This window comes from Thermobia domestica, chromosome 4 (genome assembly GCF_964235325.1).
Source record: "Thermobia domestica chromosome 4, izTheDome1.hap1.1, whole genome shotgun sequence".
NCBI lineage: Eukaryota > Metazoa > Arthropoda > Insecta > Zygentoma > Lepismatidae > Thermobia > Thermobia domestica.
This window is the reverse complement of record NC_137457.1, coordinates 293,988,614-294,007,901: the sequence shown is the minus strand read 5'-3', so window position 1 is coordinate 294,007,901 and position 19,288 is coordinate 293,988,614. Positions and strand designations below refer to the sequence as shown.

The 19,288-nt window shown below is 35.6% G+C and overlaps 1 protein-coding gene across 10 annotated transcripts in view; it reads left to right on the top strand.

Annotated features, from left to right (window-relative positions):
- Positions 1 to 19,288, top strand: part of LOC145684190 (KICSTOR subunit 2-like) — a 78,841-nt gene that overhangs the window by 5,562 nt on the left and 53,991 nt on the right. For 4 of the 10 annotated variants that reach the window (XM_081756210.1, XM_081756214.1, XM_081756211.1 and 1 more), the window contains exons 2-5: positions 1,420 to 1,514; positions 3,274 to 3,417; positions 4,196 to 4,344; positions 8,725 to 8,862. In XM_081756210.1, coding sequence (XP_081612336.1) covers positions 1,420 to 1,514; positions 3,274 to 3,417; positions 4,196 to 4,344; positions 8,725 to 8,862 — 526 coding nt within the window. Of the gene's footprint in view, positions 1 to 1,018; positions 1,177 to 1,419; positions 1,515 to 3,273; positions 3,418 to 4,195; positions 4,345 to 8,724; positions 8,863 to 19,288 lie in introns of all 10 variants that reach the window. The other 6 variants (XM_081756219.1, XM_081756216.1, XM_081756215.1 and 3 more) reach the window with 5 other exon arrangements.

The window sequence follows — 19,288 nt, the reverse complement described above, 5'->3', positions numbered from 1 at the left end:
TGTTGCATGAGTACCGCATTGTTCTGAAACATGTGTATTTGGATAGCACACATATTAGTTCCTAAGTGAAGTCGTGACCCGACTACGGTAGACCCCTTAGTTTTGGAGCTATGGACCTTTAAGGTTCATTTTTCATGTTTTCGGCAGACTATAACTCTGAAAGGAAGGATTTGTGCGCTCAGATTGGTTTATATTTTTTGTCTTGTCTTGGTGTCAGGAATCACCTCCTGGACGTTGTCGGTGTAGTTTTGAAACACCCTATATATATATATATATATCGAAGAAGAGTACACAAGACATGTTGCTTTGATTTTATTCCTTTCAATGTTCAAACTGCAAGGTATGTACACTAATGTTCAAAATTATTGTCGCATCCTTATAAATATGTTCTTGAATGAATATAATTTGACAACGAATTTGCCCGGTATTTCTTATAATGTTAGTATGTGTATAATCGGCAAAGACAGGTATATGATAAATTTCATGTCAAAAGAGCAGTAAATAAGAACAATAAAACGAAAATAAAACTTTCTTGTCCATTTAGCAACATTTTATTTTATTCATTCTAATTTTCGTATTTATAATTCTTTTCCTATGAAATTTACCACAAATATACATTTCCAGATTATACACATAGTATCCCTATTAAAAGTACCCTGCAAGATTACTATCAAGTTATATTCTTACAAGAAGACAGTTATAGATATGCGACAATTATTTTGGACATGAGTGTACATAGACAAAAAATACATACTTGCGCTTTGCAAAACTTCACCTATATTGCCGTCAATTGCTCTTTGAGGGGTAATTGAGGAAAGCTTCAGCAACTGTAATTTAAGCCCAAAACATGTAGGGTATCAAATTTGATATATATCGTTCTGGTGCCTGGTTTTCAGAACCGGCGCCTAAAGTGAGAAAAAGAATTTCGAGCCCTACCTATAAACATTGTTTTGTTTCAGATTAGAAGGTAATGATAGTAAAATGCTTGATTCGTGTTTTCTTTACCTTTTACTTTCAGATGAAATACTTCACAACTTCGCAACCACTACTCACATCCACTACAATACTTCGTAATTGAGTGAGCATTAAATGTAAATGACAAAAAGATAGCCCTTCGTTTCTGTAATGTCTTTTTTAACTTAGGTTAAAGTTGGTAACATTATTGCTTAGTAATAGGTAGGTGTAAATTAGGTGCACGCAACCGTATAAATCTCTGTCTTATACTTTTAAAGTCATATGTATATAAATGATAAGATTCTTAAATCTGCTGTATATTTATTCCGCTTTAGCATCCCCCAGTGTTTTGGCTTTTTTACTTTAGAAGCATGATTGTGAATGTAGAGTAGGTTCGCATGATTTTATTATTATTGTTTGCTTTTGTGAGGATTGATTTTATAAACAAAGATATATCCTTTCCAGTTGGAGCAGCAGCCATGGACCACGAAGAGGAATTTTTGAGTTCCTTCTTCTTGCAGGTCTCACAACTCGGCTTCGACAAAGCGAAGGAGTTAGTGGTAAGTTGTCCTGGGACATTCATTATTTTAGTGTGACAGTAAATTCTTTTATCGTAAGGACATACCTGCCACAAAATCTTCGGTTATCAAGTATTGAATTGTTTGTGTTGCCACCGGTGTTAATGAAAGAAAAGATTGAAGTTGAAAAAGGAATTAAAATTATGTAGGCGCATGAGAGGATGATTGAAATTAACAAAAATTTGGTTACTTACCAATATATCCTTGCGTGTGAAAACTAAATATTCTCCAAACGTATCGGAACAACAAAGTAATTCCATCTTCAATGGTAAGGTAAGAAGGATAAAAATGGATGAGAGAAATATGATACGGGAAAAGGACTACATATCACCAAACTAAGATAACGTAAAAGATGGGTACTAAAAACAGAGAGCGGAGCACAGTGGATGAAAGAAAGAAAGTTGAGTTGGAAGAAGCGCAGTGTCTCTGCTACGTCCCTGTTGTCAGAACCAAAATATACATCAAGAGGTAGTCAGATTTTATGAAGTTGCCAGAGTCGAGATTTAAAGCCGGTGTATTTTTATGAATAAGGAATGATTCTTTAATCTATTGTGTATAATATCCATCTCTCACGATATATTTGTTTGGTGATATATCTTTCTTTTTCTATACTATATTTCTCATCCATTTTTATCCTTGTTATCTTACCATTGAAGATGGAAATAGCTTGTTGTTCAATACCTTTGGAGAATATTTAGTTTTCCTACGGGTGGATGTATTGGTAAATAACCAAATTTTTGTTAATTTCAAAAGAGAATGTTAAAGTTAATTCATTGGCCTGTGTATTGCATTGACCTGCTGAGGTTTTAGACTTTCAAACTATGCTATGCATAAGTATGGGGAATCTACAGAATGGCTATGTGCGTTCGTCGACAAGTATCAGGCAAAAACAGGTAAGAGATAGCAAAGATTTTTTTGGAATCGATTTTCGGAGTCTTGGCAACATCTATGGTAGTTTTATTAAACCTGTAAATGCCCGTTTCAGTGGTTGTGCCAAGTTTTAGAATACTTGTCTACACAAGTACGTCCTTTTCATTCTCGAAAGGAAAATACGAAAGTTGCCTTGTAACCAAATAGTTGTGTAACCAAAGACAAAAATCACATTTTCTATTATAAATTCTTGAAACTAATTGTTAGTTGGTCAATCAAATATTAAGACTCAGGGGAAAACTCAAATAAAGGAAGAAAAAAAAGTTCTTTAAAATATGAGTTGAGAAACTCCTTTCAGAGCTATTTGCAGCCTAAAGGTGAAATATTCGTTTCAAAAATACCATATCTTGAAAATTTTGGGGACTATTTTCATTCCAAAAGATAATGCTCGAACTAGTATAAATTCTGTATCAAAATATCCATGTTCGCGAATTGTGCAGTGGAGTACAGCACAGTACGCACGAAACTAATTTTGTAAGTTCAGTAACCACTGGAAATCCTTTCTGTACTGTGCCTTATTCATTACTTTTGCTGCATGATTCTAAAATACGGATATTGAGAGAAGACTTTTAGAACTTGTTCATAATTTTCCAATTTCTCGATTATTTTCTTCTTCTTCTTCTTCTTCTTTTTTTTTTTCTTCATAGATTTCACAGTTTTCAAGCTGAAGGATTTACTTATTTATTTCAACTTTTGGTAACTTAGAGACTGGAAAAGACTCGTTTTTCGATACATGCTTATTAGATCTTCCTCGTTTTTGGTGGACATAATAGTGATGCGGTGTTTCTTTATTTTAAATGATTATTTGTAGGATCGTGAGCGAGATTCTCTCCGAGGTCAGTCATCGTCGTGGAGTTATTTTCTGCAGTACTTAACTCAAGTGGCAGCAGCCGAACGATCCTACTTAGACCTTGGTTTTTTCGCTACGAAGAATAAAGGATTCCTAAGGAAAGATGTAAGTTAAATTTTCTGTAAATAATGATTAAAAGTGTCGTAGTTACGAGAAACTATATTGTCACACAGGAGGGCGCGGTGGCTCAGTGGTAGAGCGTTCACCTCCGCTGCTTGGGGTCCCTGGTTCGATTCCAGCTCGCGCCCTGTGGACTTTGTGGTGGACAAACACCGTGCTCGTGGGTTTTCTCGGGATTCTCCCGTTTCCTCCCACTTTCTTCATTCCACCATTTCACTCATCTCTCATCATCACCGTCTCCTTTAGCCTAACCGGCATAACCGTGGGACGTAAAAATTAAAGATTTCATTTCATTTTTTTTTTTACTTTGTCATACACAGTGGCGGCTCTTGGGTGAAGTCGATAGAATTTACAATTTTATCGTTGCAAGCTAAGGAATGCAAACTTATCCAACTAGTGTAGTAATTCTTGTATACAGGCTTTCTTCTCTTAGCTTGTGAGAGCTTCTTCGTGGCTAAGTGGTTAGCGTACTTGCCTTTGGCGTGCGAGACCCGGGATCGATTCCCGGCGGGAGCTCATGTGGTTAGGATTCCACGTTAATCAGTAAGTCCCATCTCATATAGCCTCGCTGCTCAAGGGGACGTTAAACTAATCATTAACTCAATTATCAACTCTCTCAGCTTGTGATAAAATTGTAATTTTTACCGATAGGTCTTTTTCATATTTTAGTGTAAAATTCTATCCCTAGTTAAGCCAAGGTTAAATTTTGCTTGTATAACTAGCTCAAAGACTCAGTTCTAAATGTTGTGACTTTCTGTTACAGAACTCGCTGAGAGCTGTTTACGATTCACTGAGATGTGAGTTTCGTCGCATGGAAGAAGGCACCAGGCTTTTCGGATCAGATAGGACTGTAACCACTGTAGCAGGCGAGTTAAGCCAGTATCTAGGCGCTAGGATGGAACTTATTGATTTGTATCCTTTTACATGTGGTCGTTTGGTTTCTGGTTATAGTAGGAGTAGTATTACATTGGATGTGAAAGAATCATGTTGGAATACTTCTTGGTTTTGTGAAGATCGCATTTGCTAAACGACATGTTGTTTGTGCTTTCGATCATTTTAATATTCAGCCAGGATTTTACGTAAAGTGTCTGTGTGCTAATATGGAATTGCCCTTATTTAAGTATATCTTCATCAACAAGAAAACGTGGGTCATTCAGAGAAAGAGAATCGTTTTTGCGTGAAATATAGGTGACAAATGATGATGCAAGAGTTTGCGGTACAGAAACTAAATGCCCTGCTGCACTTTTCAACATATTCACTATAATCTTCAATCATTTATCATACCGGAGGTGCATGGGGTCCATGGTTCGATCCCAGCTCGCGCCAAGTAAACTTTGTAGTGGACAAATATCGTGTGCGTGAGTTTTCTCGGGGTTCTCCCTTTTCCTCTCACTTTCTTCATTCGACCATTTCATTCTCTTCTCATCATTATCGTCTCCTTTAGTCTAGCCTGCATAATCGTGAAACGTAAAACTTAAAGATTTCATTTCATTTCATTTCTACTTTTCAACATATTCACTATACATCTTCAATCATCTATCATACCTTACTCTTTTCAAGATTTTTAATATACATTTTCAATTACCTATCATACCGTACACTACTTTTCAACATATTCACTATACATCTTCAATCACTTATCATCCTTACTCTACTTTTCAACATATTCACTATACATATTCAATCACTTATCATCCTCACTCTACTTTTCAATATATTCACTATACATCTTCAATCATTTATCATCCTTACTTTACTTTTCAATATATTCACTATACATCTTCAATCATTTATCATCCTTACTTTACTTTTCAATATATTCATTATACATCTTCAATCACTTATCATCCTCACTCTACTTTTCAACATATTCACTATACATATTCAATCACTTATCATCCTCACTCTGCTTTTCAATATATTCACTATACATCTTCAATCATTTATCATCCTTACTTTACTTTTCAATATATTCATTATACATCTTCAATCACTTATCATCCTTACTGTACTTTTCAATATATTTACTATACATTTTCAATCATTTATCATCCTTACTTTACTTTTCAATATATTCACTATACATCTTCAATCATTTATCATCCTCACTCTACTTTTCAATATATTCACTATACATCTTCAATCATTTATCATCCTTACTGTACTTTTCAATATATTCACTATACATCTTCAATCACTTATCATCCTTACTTTACTTTTCAATATATTCACTATACATCTTCAATCACTTATCATCCTCACTCTACTTTTCAACATATTCACTATACATCTTCAATCACTTATCGTAGCGCTAAACCAATTTTTCTATACCTTCATTATATTCTGTTACCGGCAATGTATTTGACCATGTATGACAGCTTATTTGAAGTTCATCAGCAGTGGAAAAAGTTCTTTCCGGAAAGAAGGAACATTTCACTGTAGTATGTAGTATAGTTCACCCAAAACTCCTTTTTTGGGGCCAAATTATCGAGTCGTGAGCTGTAAACATGTCCGACAGAAGTGAGAATTCTGTCATATCCGTTAGAAATCGGGAGTTTTAGGGTCCTATTATTTTGAAAATTAAAAGACTCTTAGCCCAGAAACCACTTCCCCTGCTGGTGAATTTAGTGTTGTTAAATGCATTTAATGACTGCTGATTTGTAAGAAGTTCTTTTAAGTGAATAAGATATGAAAAATCCGTCATATATCAGGTTCCGTGACTACCCATAAGTTCAGAAGATAGTAATAATAGTTCCATATTCCTGCCCTCTTTCTCTTCGGGATGGAATTTCCAAAATTATTGCAAGTAAATGGAATATTTGTATTCTGTGTATCATATACAGAGGGCTGAGTCGCATATATACTTAAGTGTCCTAATTTGAACTCGAAATTAACGCACGGCACCTCAATATGACCCCCTTATGTCTTAACAGTTGTCCTGTATAGCAGTTTTCTTTGTAGAAGGCTTCTATGAAACACAGGAAGAGGAATCTGCCATTTCCCTTTACAGATTTTCCATAGCCCCTGAAGAGTGATGGTACGACTCGAGGAAAAGTACTCTCTCTAGGAGATCAAATTTTAGAAATCCATAGGGTGGCACGGATGACCGTGTTACAAGTGATAGTCTCAATTCGTTACAAAAGTCTGTGGATAGTAAAATATAATTGTGAAGCTTTGTCTTGATAGAAACGAATTTATTTATGGTATTTCTAAACAGATGAGGCAAGTCTTCTGCATAAATAGATATCAGTATATGTTGCTGATCATATGCAGAGTTGATGTTACAGTTTTTAAGACCTGAAGAATAAATAGTGAACCTCCATGACAGCAGTCATAAATTAAACATAACTTTCTTACAAGGCTGTCTGTATTCTTTATTATAAATTAACGAGAAATGTAACAGTTTCGGAAGTATATCACTTCCTTCTTCAGACTACTATTTCAACTGAAATCATAGATAACATAACATAATTTGTTATCTCTACCAATCAAGAATCATTTTTTTCATTAAAATTCAAAATATATGCCCATTGTTGTGACAATTTTAAACTCTTAACAGAAATAATACATTGTTACCCAATCTTTATATTTTTTTAATATATATTAACTAAATTAAATACTAATTAACTATCTAAATATAGAAATTTTCTACCTAATATTGAATACTAAATTTTCTACCTGAATATTGATTACTAATTAACTACGTGAATATTGAAAAACATATAAATAAAATTTAACCGTATATTGTCCTTATATTCTACTTTTCTCGTTAATTTATAATAAAGAATACAGACAGCCTTGTAAGAAAGTTATGTTTAATTTATGTTTAAGATGGACACAAGGCCTTTTTATAAAAACAGCAGTCATATACGCTGACCATAAATGCTTTCGGAAAAGTTGCCTTGCGATGAGAGTTAAATTGTGGACGGAAATTTTGGTCGGACGAAATGTAATTCATATCCTAATTTTACAACACTCAGATAGATAAATTCAAGCTTCACTCAACGTAGCGACGAACCTCCGCTTGTCACTGGACGAATAGCGCCCATTGACGTGTTTGCAGTTGATATTTCTGTCCCAAGATGGGCCTCACTTAGGTCATATCCCCGACCCTTAAATATCTTCTGCAGGATTAATTGGTGGCGCAAGATGCGGTTCACAGTTCCCTGGAACATGCCTTGCCATATGGCATCACATGTCTCTAGGAAGGTTCTCTGAAGGGCCATTCGACGTAACTTCTGAGACACTCTTGGAGTCTCTACACTGCACAGCAACATTCGACACCGCTTATTGGATGAATTAATTACTGGAACCTCTTGGTTTCCAAAAGAAGTGTTCTTCCTATGTCCGCTAAGTTGTTTAATAAGCTCCCAAGTTATTTGAAGGATATCAAAAACATACGAAATTTAAAAAACGAACTATTTAATTTTTTGTGTAACAAAATGTATTATCATATTAATGAATACTTGAGTGATAGTTTGTAAAATAATGTAAATCAATTATATTGAAATGTCTTCTTATTATTTGACAAGTCCTATGTACTGGTCTCTGACCAATAATGTACGACATGGATGAATAAACAATAAATGAATGAATGTTCTTGATAGTAGTAAATGCTATGGGTGCTTCCTCCATCTTCTTTCTTCTGTTTTTGAATTTTGGACAAAAAATTTGGCATGGAAAAATTTTCCAATATATTCTTCCCAAAAATATGTTAATTTTGCGAGCCATGATGCTCACACCATATAGTTACTCTAGCGAAACAGTAGTGCAAGATTGTACCTGTCTGTTGACCTTTAAAAAACCCAATGAGATCCATACTGTGTGAATGGGTGAGGGTTGAAATTTGGATACATATACGCATCTCAACCCTTTGTATCTTCATATACAAAATGTCGTATCTTTATATCCAACTGTTCAGAAGAAACATGTAACTATAAAATTTTTCCATTTACTACTAAGCTTTTTCGCATGCTTTGCTCCACTTCTTGTGACACTGAACTTTTGCATGAAATTACAACATGACCCATAGCCATACCAAAATTCAAATAGAGCATTGGTGAAATTTCATTTATAGTTTCTGAACTATTGATAACCAAATATACATACTTTACATACTAAAAGTTTTAATGTATTAGTATAGATAATTACATAAGAGGACAAGGCATAACTAAGAAATTCTTTACACATGAAATATATGTAAAGTTGTTAGATAATATTTAGCAATTTCTACTGGGACATGTGTGTAATTTTCTTGTATTTTTGTGTTCTGTTTTCCTAAACTGGTTATAGCTATGAGAAAATGCAAATAATGGGAACTGGGAAACAAATGAAATACGAAGAACTCTTCAATCAGATAGAAGACATATTTAGCAGACATGCACTGTCTTTTCCTCACATGGTACTAACTTCAGTGAAGGCTGCGTTTAGGTAAGAAGTCCTCTCTTACTCTTGCAGTAAAAGAATACTCTTGTATGCTTCATAGTGACTTAGATAACTTTAACGGTGTTGAATACCTGCAGTATTTCTTTTATAGCTCATTGATATGTGAAAAATATTGTTCTCTTTAACGGTGTTGAATACCTGCAATCTTTCTTTTTTCAGCTCATTGATTTATATGTGAAACATATTGTTCTCTTTAACGGTGTTGAATACCTGCAATCTTCCTTTTTCAGCTCATTGATTTATATGTGAAATATATTGTTCTCTTTAACGGTGTTGAATACCTGCAATCTTTCTTTTTTCAGTTCATTGATTTATATGTGAAACATATTGTTCTCTTTAACGGTGTTGAATACCTGCAATCTTTCTTTTTCAGGTCATTGATTTATATGTGAAAAATATTTTTCTCTTTTCTTTTTGAAATGCACTACAATTGTAATATCTTCATTGTATTGATTTCTTCTAAAAATCTTGTTTAAATGTTCCTTGCTTTGTAAAAATTAAATTCTGTGATGTATAACTTCAATATGGAACAAAGAGCCTTGTCAGATGTACATTACATGAAGGAGTTAATTTATATGACGTGATATTTTCCCAATTAATATTGAAACTTGACGCGTAGCGTAGTCGCTAACGGTCTCGTCTTTGGTGCGAGCGGTTCCGGGTTCGATTCCCAGTTGGGATACTCGGTCAAAAAAGTGTAAAAGTTTTTCCAAGCCAGCCATCTGAGTGAGATTTTCCTGGGGTTTCCTCATTTACGCCAGGCAAATGTCAAGATAGGTCAATGCCTAACATACAGGTCCCAGGCCGCTTTCTTTTCTCCTTCCCTTTCCGCGGTTAGTGTGATCGCCGAGGGACGTCATCCCTCATTCATTACGGGCTAACATGGCCATAGATACCGAAAGGCCCAGAAATCTAATTCGTAATCCTAATCCTAATATTGAAACTTGAAGTGGTATTAGATTTGTACCGCCTTCGGTTTTAGTAGAGTTGGAACATGAGATGCTTAATTGATAGCAGAAAACTGCTTCTTGCAGTCTAATACAGTTCGTATTCTATAGCGATCAGGGTTGGCAAAAGCCATGGTTTTTATTGAAAAAAAAAAAAACAAAAAACCAGGTTTTTTGCTTTAAACCCGTCTTTTTTTTATTTAAACCAGGTTTTTTTTTGGTTTAAATAATTTGCTCTATGTATTTATCATCACATATGGACAGAAATAAGTTTGTTTCGCCTTGGTGTTATTATGCAACAACCGAGTTATGTTGGAAGGGGTCACATACGCTTAAAGTAAATCCTACCGCTTCTCGGCTTACATCTGAGGGAAACTGTCCTTCATTTGGACTCGAAGCCGGGATTAATTAACCACAACTGCGATACGTCTGCCGACTCACTCACGAAGGACTCCTGATAAAAATACGTCGTACTGATCTTTACATACTTGTTAATATAATTGTCAAGAGTCATTTCAGAAGGACAAAAAGATAAATAGTTGAAAAAGTGAAACCATTATACAGATTTACATATGGACAATTTCAAAATACTGCAGAGTACAAAGAACTAATTTAGTCCAAGTTAGTTCTCTACGACTTTTATTATTCCAAGTTAAAGAAATACGACGACTTAATTTGCGTATCAGTACGAAAAGTGAATAAAAATACGAATTATTTGAGTCCACTTAGACCCATTTATACATAAATAGATACCAGACATACTTCTGATTTCAAAAATGCCTCTCGCGCGGTTTGTATAACGCTTTCCCCCCGCCCCACAAAAAAGTACGGCATTTCGATGTATTTTATCAATAGTAAACATTATTAGAACGAAACAATATTTAGAATTTTTCTTTGATTGCAACTGTATAATAATCAGGCCCGTGCTGGCCCACCGGGACACCGGGACATGTCCCGGTGCGCCCTCCGAAATATCACATTATACATAAAAGGTACATATTTTATAATAAATTCTTACAATTATTGATAAAGACCCCGTGATAAACGGTTTTATTTATTCTTTTGTATGGGACAGTTCTATAAAATGAATACATAGTGTTACTGTTAATAAAGAACCCGTGAAGGATACAGTGAGCTCTTTACGTGAAGCGCCCTTGCAAAACCACATCAAAGATAAACGGTCTTATTTATTTTTCTGTATAGCACAGTTCTATATAACGAATGCATAGTGTTATTGTTGCTAAAGGGCCCGTGAAGGATACAGTGCGCCCTTTACGTAAGGCGCCCTTTCAAAACCATATCAAAGATAAACGGTTTTATTCATACTTCTGTATAGCACAGTTCTATACAATGAATACATAGTGTTATTGTTGGTAAAGGACCCGTGAAAGATACAGTGCGCCCTTTACGTAAGGCGCCCTTGCAAAGCCACACCAAAGATAAACGGTTTTATTTATTCTTCTGTATAGCACAGTTCTATACAATGAATACATAGTGTTACTGTTGGTAAAGGACTCGTGAAGGATACAATGCGCCCTTTACGTAAGGCGCCCTTTCAAAACCACATCAAAGATAAACGGTTTTATTTATTCTTCTGTATAGCACAGTTCTATACAATGAATACATAATGTTACTGTTGATAATGAACCCGTGAAGGGTACAGTGCCCCTGCGAAACATCACATTATAACAGGGTTGCAAATAACCACTCGCCCGCTCGCCCAAGGTGAGTGGTTCATCAGGGCGGGCGACTATTTAATATTATACCGAAGGCAAATAAACGATTTCTATTGTGGGATGAGGGCTAGTAGCTTTTTTCTTAGGCTAGTAAAATTTTGTTGCTTATTTGCATCCCTACATTATAGATAAGTGGTAGTGGTTTACTGTATAGTAAATTCATATAGTGGCTGACAATAGAGAACATGTGAAGGGTACAGTGGCGGCCTGCGAAATACCACATTATAAATATATATTTATTTTTAAATTCTTCTGTATACCAGTTTTGTATAATGCATTAATAGTTACTATTGGCAGAGAACAGGCAAATAACACAAACACTTTTCACAAAATATGTATAAAATCAGTATAGCCAGAGTTTTTCGTGCTGCTACATATTTGTTACCAAAAAACTTTCAAAAGCAAAGCGTAGCTAATTGATATAGCTTAAACAATTTAAGTTTTTTAAGATCTTTATTTAGAAATTTGATTGTTCCTATATGTTTTAGAGCAGTGTGCGAATAATCAGTGCCTATTCTATTTCCATTAAAAAAAAAAACCTAAAAGTGTTTGTCTAGTAAATACATTTTCACAGTTCAGCTATGTACGTTACTATACAAATTTGGTGGTTTTAATACATAAAATGGCGCCCGTACATATACAGGGTGTAACTTAATGACTATAACAAATATCGGGAGGTGATTCCTGACACCGAGATAAAACGAAATGCGTACAACAAGCTGTGTATAAAAATGCCTCTTTTCAGCGCCTTGATCACCCGAAAATTTGTCGGAAAAATGTAAAAGCAACCATAACTTAATAACAAAACGTCGGATGGAAGTCTGGTAAAAGAGAATATCCATTATTTTTAGTCATAGATTCTATCAGTGTACAATCGGATATAGTGCAGTGGAGGCGCAAGGGTGACTCCCAAAGAAACTGAAGTATTCCTTTCAGTATTTTATCAAACGTTGATTGAGGGAAATGAACAACAATCAAGAACAAGATTTCAACAATTGAAAATAATAGTTCATCGTTCAAGTTAGAAGAACACTTAGAATTCGGAAGAGAAATACACATATGCGATTAATATATTTTGTCTCAGCACAGAATAAACTCTCGGAATAATTTAAATGAAACGAAGTCTTTAACGTATCACAGTTGTATCTTTTAGGCTAATGGTGACGGATGATAAATGAACGTCTTCCTGTCCAAGTTAAGAGTGTGTAAAAATGAAGAAAAAAAAAGTTCCAGGTGTTTTAAATCGACTGTGCATAGGACAGTCAGGAGGCATGTAAAAATATAACATGTAATATCCAAAAATGCAAAGATCATATCTGATGAACGAGTGTACAAGTGATTCTCCACATGACAAGGATTCTCAAATATTGCGTAAATACATATTGGGGCAAAAATAAGCTGCATTAAAGGGTTTCCTCCTCGTAATATGTAATTCCGTGGAATATGATTCTTCTATGCACAGAAGCAGCAAAAATGGACGAAATACGAGACGTTGTACACATTATATAACGATAGAAAGAAATGCTCTGGGAAAGTATATTTGATTTATCTATTAGGTGAATCTTCTTCCAGGGATACGTTCAAGGGGCTTTCTCCCTCCCTTGGAGTTGGCAAACCTCCTCTTACCCTTGATATACGAAAAACTACATTGCTATTGTGAATATACCAAAATAGCGTCCAATTGTTGCCCACTTACATATTGATTTTGTCATTGCTGAAGAAATTTTCTAGAATTAAGCTCGTTGGAATTACATCCCAAAATTTGGAGGAAACCTTTTTTTGATGTTCTAATGTACCTTGGAACTAGATGGAATACCTACACAGAAGGAAGAGAATGTGGCACTTTTGCATACACTTAGCAGCACGTACGTAGCTCATAGTACTTTCACTAAGGGTATGATGCTTTGGTCGCACACTACGGAACTATTGTCCCTTGTGTGCCAGTTGGGAGTAGCTCGAAAGAAGGCTGCCTTGCAGTTTTGTTGTGAAATGACCTCAATTAGCTTAGCTGTATTGTAGTAGGCATATATGTAACTGATGAGTGATATACATAGTCCGATGCTCTGGTGTTGTGTGCGGATTTGCTGTATAACAGGATATTAAGTGTTGCGTTCAACGGTAGAGGGTTGTGTCCAGGTATTCACAGTAGTGTAAAAGTGTAGGCGATGGTGTTTAAGTAAAATTGATTGTGTTAATCTGCACAAAATTGATTGATTGTGTCTGCGCTATGGGATATTACTCTGTCCACAAGCTGGCAGATACCGAGTGTGAGGGACTGCGTATCTTTTTATTTTAACGTAATGTTCTCCCAAAATTGTTTGAACATATGCCCTTGAATATAAGACAGCAGATGTGATCCCAGCATGACAGTGCACCTGCACATTTTGACAGGAATATGCAGACCTATCTAAATGAAACATTTTAGGATCGTTGGGTTGGAAGAGATAGACCTGTGTTAAGACCAATTCGTTCACCTCAAACCACGCAACTTGATTTCTGTTTTGCAGGGGTAGAAACGCCTTTGTATACAATACCAGCCACGACAGGCGAAGAACTTAATGCTCGAGTCAATATAGCTGCGGAAGTAATCTCCAAAATTTCAGGTGTGTTTGACCGCACGCGGAAAAGTTTGCTTCGCCGATGTTATCATTGCAATGCGGTCAACGGTCAACAATATGAAATTGTGAACTGTTATTTTTCACAGCTGTCTCATGTACAAATACTGCATTGCACAAATACTGTACAAGGTACATCTGAATATTTTACAGTTCTACTTTGTACGGAACAGGATGAATCAGTACTTGGAAACTGTATCATTGTGCAACACGCGCTACAACTTGTGTTTCGTCGAGTTTCATTGCTTCCGTGCTCGGAATTATAATCTTCCACGGAATTACGTATTACGAGGAGGAAATCTTTTAATGCAGCTTACTTCCGCCCAAATTGAATTCACATAATTTGTGGAAATCACTGTTCATGTAAAAAAAAAAATCCGTTGTACTCTCGTTCAGCATACATGATCTTTACCGCCTGACTGTCTTAGGCACAGTTATTATAAACCTAATCTGAATCAAAGTTATTTTTTCCATTTTCACATACCCTTAACTTAGACAGGAAGCCGTTCATTTGTCATCCGTTGCCATTAGCTTAGAAGATAGGCTATAACTGTGATACATTAAAGACTTATTTTTTTTAAAATTCTTCTTCGAGAGTTTATTCTATGCTGAGACAAAATAGATCAATCACACATGTGTATCTGTCTTTCTTTCGAATTCTAAGTGTTCAAATTTCTTCGATGTATTATTACTTTTGATTGTTGAAATCTTGCACTTGATTGTTGTTCATTTTTCTCATTCAACGTTCGAAGAAATATTCCAGTTTCTTTGGGAGTAACTCTTCCACCGCCACTGCACTATATCCGATTACACATTAATGGAATCTATGACTAAAAATAATGGAAATTCTCTTTTGCCCCATTTCGATTCGACATTTTGTTCTCGATGATTTCTTTTTTTTCCATTTTTTCGAAAATTTTCGGGAGGTCATTGCTCCTAGGCATTTCTACACCCAGATTGGTCTATACTTTGCATTTTATGGACAGTACTCAACCCCCTCCCTCCGCGACGTTTACTACATTAAGTTACACACACACACACATTACACACACATACCCCCCCACACACACATATATATATATAATACGTATTCACGTTTGTATGGGCGCCCTTTTGATTGACTTGTCCACCGCCCTCGTTAGTAACCCAGCACGGGCCTGATAATAATAATAACAAACTATAAAAAAATCACATAAGAAACATTCATAAACTCATACAAAAAACAAAAGTTACTTTTGTAGTATAATCCCTTTGAGTAATGAATGAGGAATTAAGGTCTGAATATAATACGAATAATATACGGGAGTGAAACGTGATAACCCACAAATGTGTGTCCATTAAGATTTTGCGAACACTTACACTTTTACGAACAGTTTTAGCTTTTTGGTTTAAACCAGTTTTTTTTTTTTTTTTTTTTTTTTTTGAAAAAAACAGCTGGTTTAAACCAGCCAATCCTGATAGCGATCAACGTTAAAACCGGAAGTTATTGATATTCTGCCACTTTTCGTTTGAATAGAAGGTTAAGAGAGAAGGTTTACCTATTCTTAGAACGGTGAAGCGATTTGAAAAAAAAAATCTTTATCGATTTTACTCTATGTAGATTAATATTGAAACTAGATTTCTGTTACCTGGGGTTTTAGTACGTTAAGAATGGAGATGAAATGTATTCTCTTGGGACGCTTAATCAATTGCAGAAGACGCTTCTATCTATCTATTACAATTATTACTCTATAGCGGCCAACGTTGGAACCGGAAATGATTAATTTCTAGCACATCCTGTTAGAATATCACCTCTGTCGACGAACTTCAGTCCTAACTTTTAGTCCTGTACATCCTGGTCAAAATTGATGGTGATCCATCAAGTAGTTCTTGAAATATTTTGTCTCCCGGACGGTTGGACACACAGACACACGGTAAATATGTAAAGAAGTTATAATTAGTAAACCAAGCTTCTTAAAAACCAAATTTAACTTCACTAGTATTAAAGGTATCTATAGCACATATCAGGGTGTCTATCGGTTACGAAAGTCACGAATGTCACGAAGAAGTCACGAAATCAGAAAACGGTCATGAAAGTCAAGAAATTTAGCTTTTGGGTCACGATTTTTTTTATCTGTGCAAATAGAAGTACAGACTGGAAAATTTTGTTCTATAAAACGTTAAAATTCACCGCCAAAAATGTCTGTGGTCGGCTTTAATCGCTACCAAATTGTAATTGAAGCACGCTTCTATCGCATTTCATGAAAAATCAGCCTAATTTGTACCCAAATTCGCTCTTGAGATTGTCCTTCAGCTGGCATCTGACCAGTTTATTCAGCTGTCCCGAAAAGTTAACTAATAGAAGTGAATAGCTATTTCTTCAGAGATTTTCCCTCTAGGCGAGCAGATTTTGTGCGTATCACAGATTCTTCTGTATTCCCGTCAAAAATGTGTTCTATTATGTGGATCGAAAATTCAAAGGTAATTGGAAAAGCGATCGAGATGTTGCCTTTCTTGAAGAAATATGACAATCAAGTGTCTTCAAAACTTCCGAGCATACAAAATTTGCACGATCTACAGAAGTTAGCGACGATCTGCTACAGTGAAACTTTCATTCCTGTAATCAGTAGCATTAGAACTAGAACACTGACAGATTTTGAATCGGACAAGCGTTTTTTACCATTCATGTTTGACGAACTATATTCTGTAATCCACAATATTGGTAACCACTTCTTGAAGAAGTGTAATGTCTTCTGTTAAAAGAGCCAAGCAACTGATAGCTGTGGATGTGATAGACAGAATCTTCTGGATATTGGCTTTGGTGTCACAGTAGCACGCAAAGGAATACAAGAACTTGGATTCTTTTTATTTTATTTTTTTTATAGAAAAATTGGAAAAATTTTCTCGTTTCTTTGTTTACATTATTAGTTAATCAAAAATCACCATTGCGCGAGGTTATGCTGAGAGGATCAACATGCCTTTCTCCGTATGTGGCGACAAATAGTTCTTTTAGAGAATCTCGTATTACTAGTACTTTACAAGAACTGGCCTCGAAAAGCCATGTAGCTTACGACGAAGCAGAAAAAATGAGAAAAGTTATTTATCACCGTGCGAAAAACGACATATTTAAGAAGTATGTAGTTAGTTTAATTGAAAGAAAGACAGGTTAGATATATTTCTTATGAAAAACTTGTAGAATTTTCTAAACGCATACGTGCAATATTCCATAGAAATAGTGCTGTAAAAAGAGAATATTCTGTTAACAAAGAATGTTTAGTGGAGAACATCTCTGAACATTCTTTAATTTTCCGAGGTTCCGTATATTGTGTCGTACTATTCATTGGAGGTTTACATAAGGTATCGGTAACAGTGTGATCAGAGTCTATGGTCTATGGTTGTGAGAAATGCATCGTTGAAACGTATGGAAACTTTGAAGTAAAAACGAGATGAGAAACACGAAGGATAAAAGAAAAACAAGATAGAAGCAGAATATTTTAAAGAATTGACGGAGAAGAGAAGGAGATTGTTACAACAGATTGAAGAATTTGAAGCACTTCAGATCGAAAAAAGGGTAAAACAATATTAGCCAACTTAAGAGAGATAGAATACAACAGTACAACTGTTTACAATCAGTGTGACATTTTTAAAGGACTGCTAAGGATTTGTCATTATAAGTACGTCATGTGTATTTAGATACGTAATTTTAAGATTAGTGAATTTGTGAGTGTTTGTTGTTGGTTAATTACCGAACAAAACATACTGTATAGAGTGAATGCTCCAGGGAACAGCCTTTGAAAGTAGAGATAAGATAAAGATAAGTGCTAAAGAATACAGGTACTCTTAGTTTTCGAATGTTACGAATTTTTATGGTTTGGTAAAGAAAAGGTCACGAAAAAGTCACGAAATTTCATTTTGGAATTTTAGTAGACACCCTGACATATGCATTTTTACAAAGCAAAGGACATTCTACCTAACTAAGCGTTAAGAAGAAAAATGCTTCCCCAATCAATAAAGGGGACTCCGTAGTATGGTGGTTAAAGCGTTGGACTCACGTCCGCGTGGTCCCGGGTTCGATTCCCGGCCGGTGTGACCCAATTTTCGGCGTCCACCCAGCGTCGTGAGGTAAATTGGGAATCACGTGAATAAAAAGACATGACGACCACGAAGTCTAGAAAGCTCTTGATACGCGTCTTAGAGGCAGGCGACGCAGCGCGCTTACCACGTATTCGGCGTTAGACTGAATGTAGTTAAGCCGGTCGATAACAGATGGCGTTGGAGCGGTTTAGGCCCACAAAGGATTGTCAGACCAAGTGGTTTGGATTTTATATGAATCAGTAAACTAATGAACTGAGATGGCGCAGGTACTCTTCTCAACACCGTTAATATTTTTCAGAGTTATTTCTGGACTAGGGAAGCATGTTGACCTAATGGTAGGGCATTAATCTTTGCGAATAACAAAGAAAACGCAGTTTATTAATTTTTCCGTATTTAGTGTGGAATTGGATATCATTTACCACCTCAAAACAAGAATAATTAATGGTGCGTGAGGTCCTTGCTTTGATTCCAGCTCGCACCAAGTGAACTTTATGGTGGGCAGACACCTTGTACTTGGGTTTTGTCTCAGTTCTTCCGTTTCCTTCCACTCCATTCTACCATTTTATTCATTATCATTGCCACAGTCTCCCTTAGCCTCGGTGCATAATTGTGATACGGAAAATTAGAAATTATATTTGATACATTTCATTTGGAAAAAAATTATTAATCCATATATGCAAACTTTTCTTTTAATTATAATTAAAAATTATACTCATTCTTTTTATATACCTTTCTTATGTCATAAAGTAGTCCTATATTCGGTTCTTGGTAGAAGCAATTGAACTACTTTAGTTAAGAGACAACGAACTCCGAGCTTGAAAGCCAACCGTAAACTCCTGGAAACCGGTACGCCATTGAAAAACTATACCATTGTGCGCTACAGCGTCAAGAAGCTTAGGTTAATACATTTTAAGCAGCCTTATAGCCCTATAAATGTATGGGAGTGCGTGAACATTATCTCGTCCTCCACTGGCACTGGAGGTTTGCAGTGTTGAGTAGCAGAGTGCTCACTTGTGGCGCGTAGGGTTCCTGGTTCGAT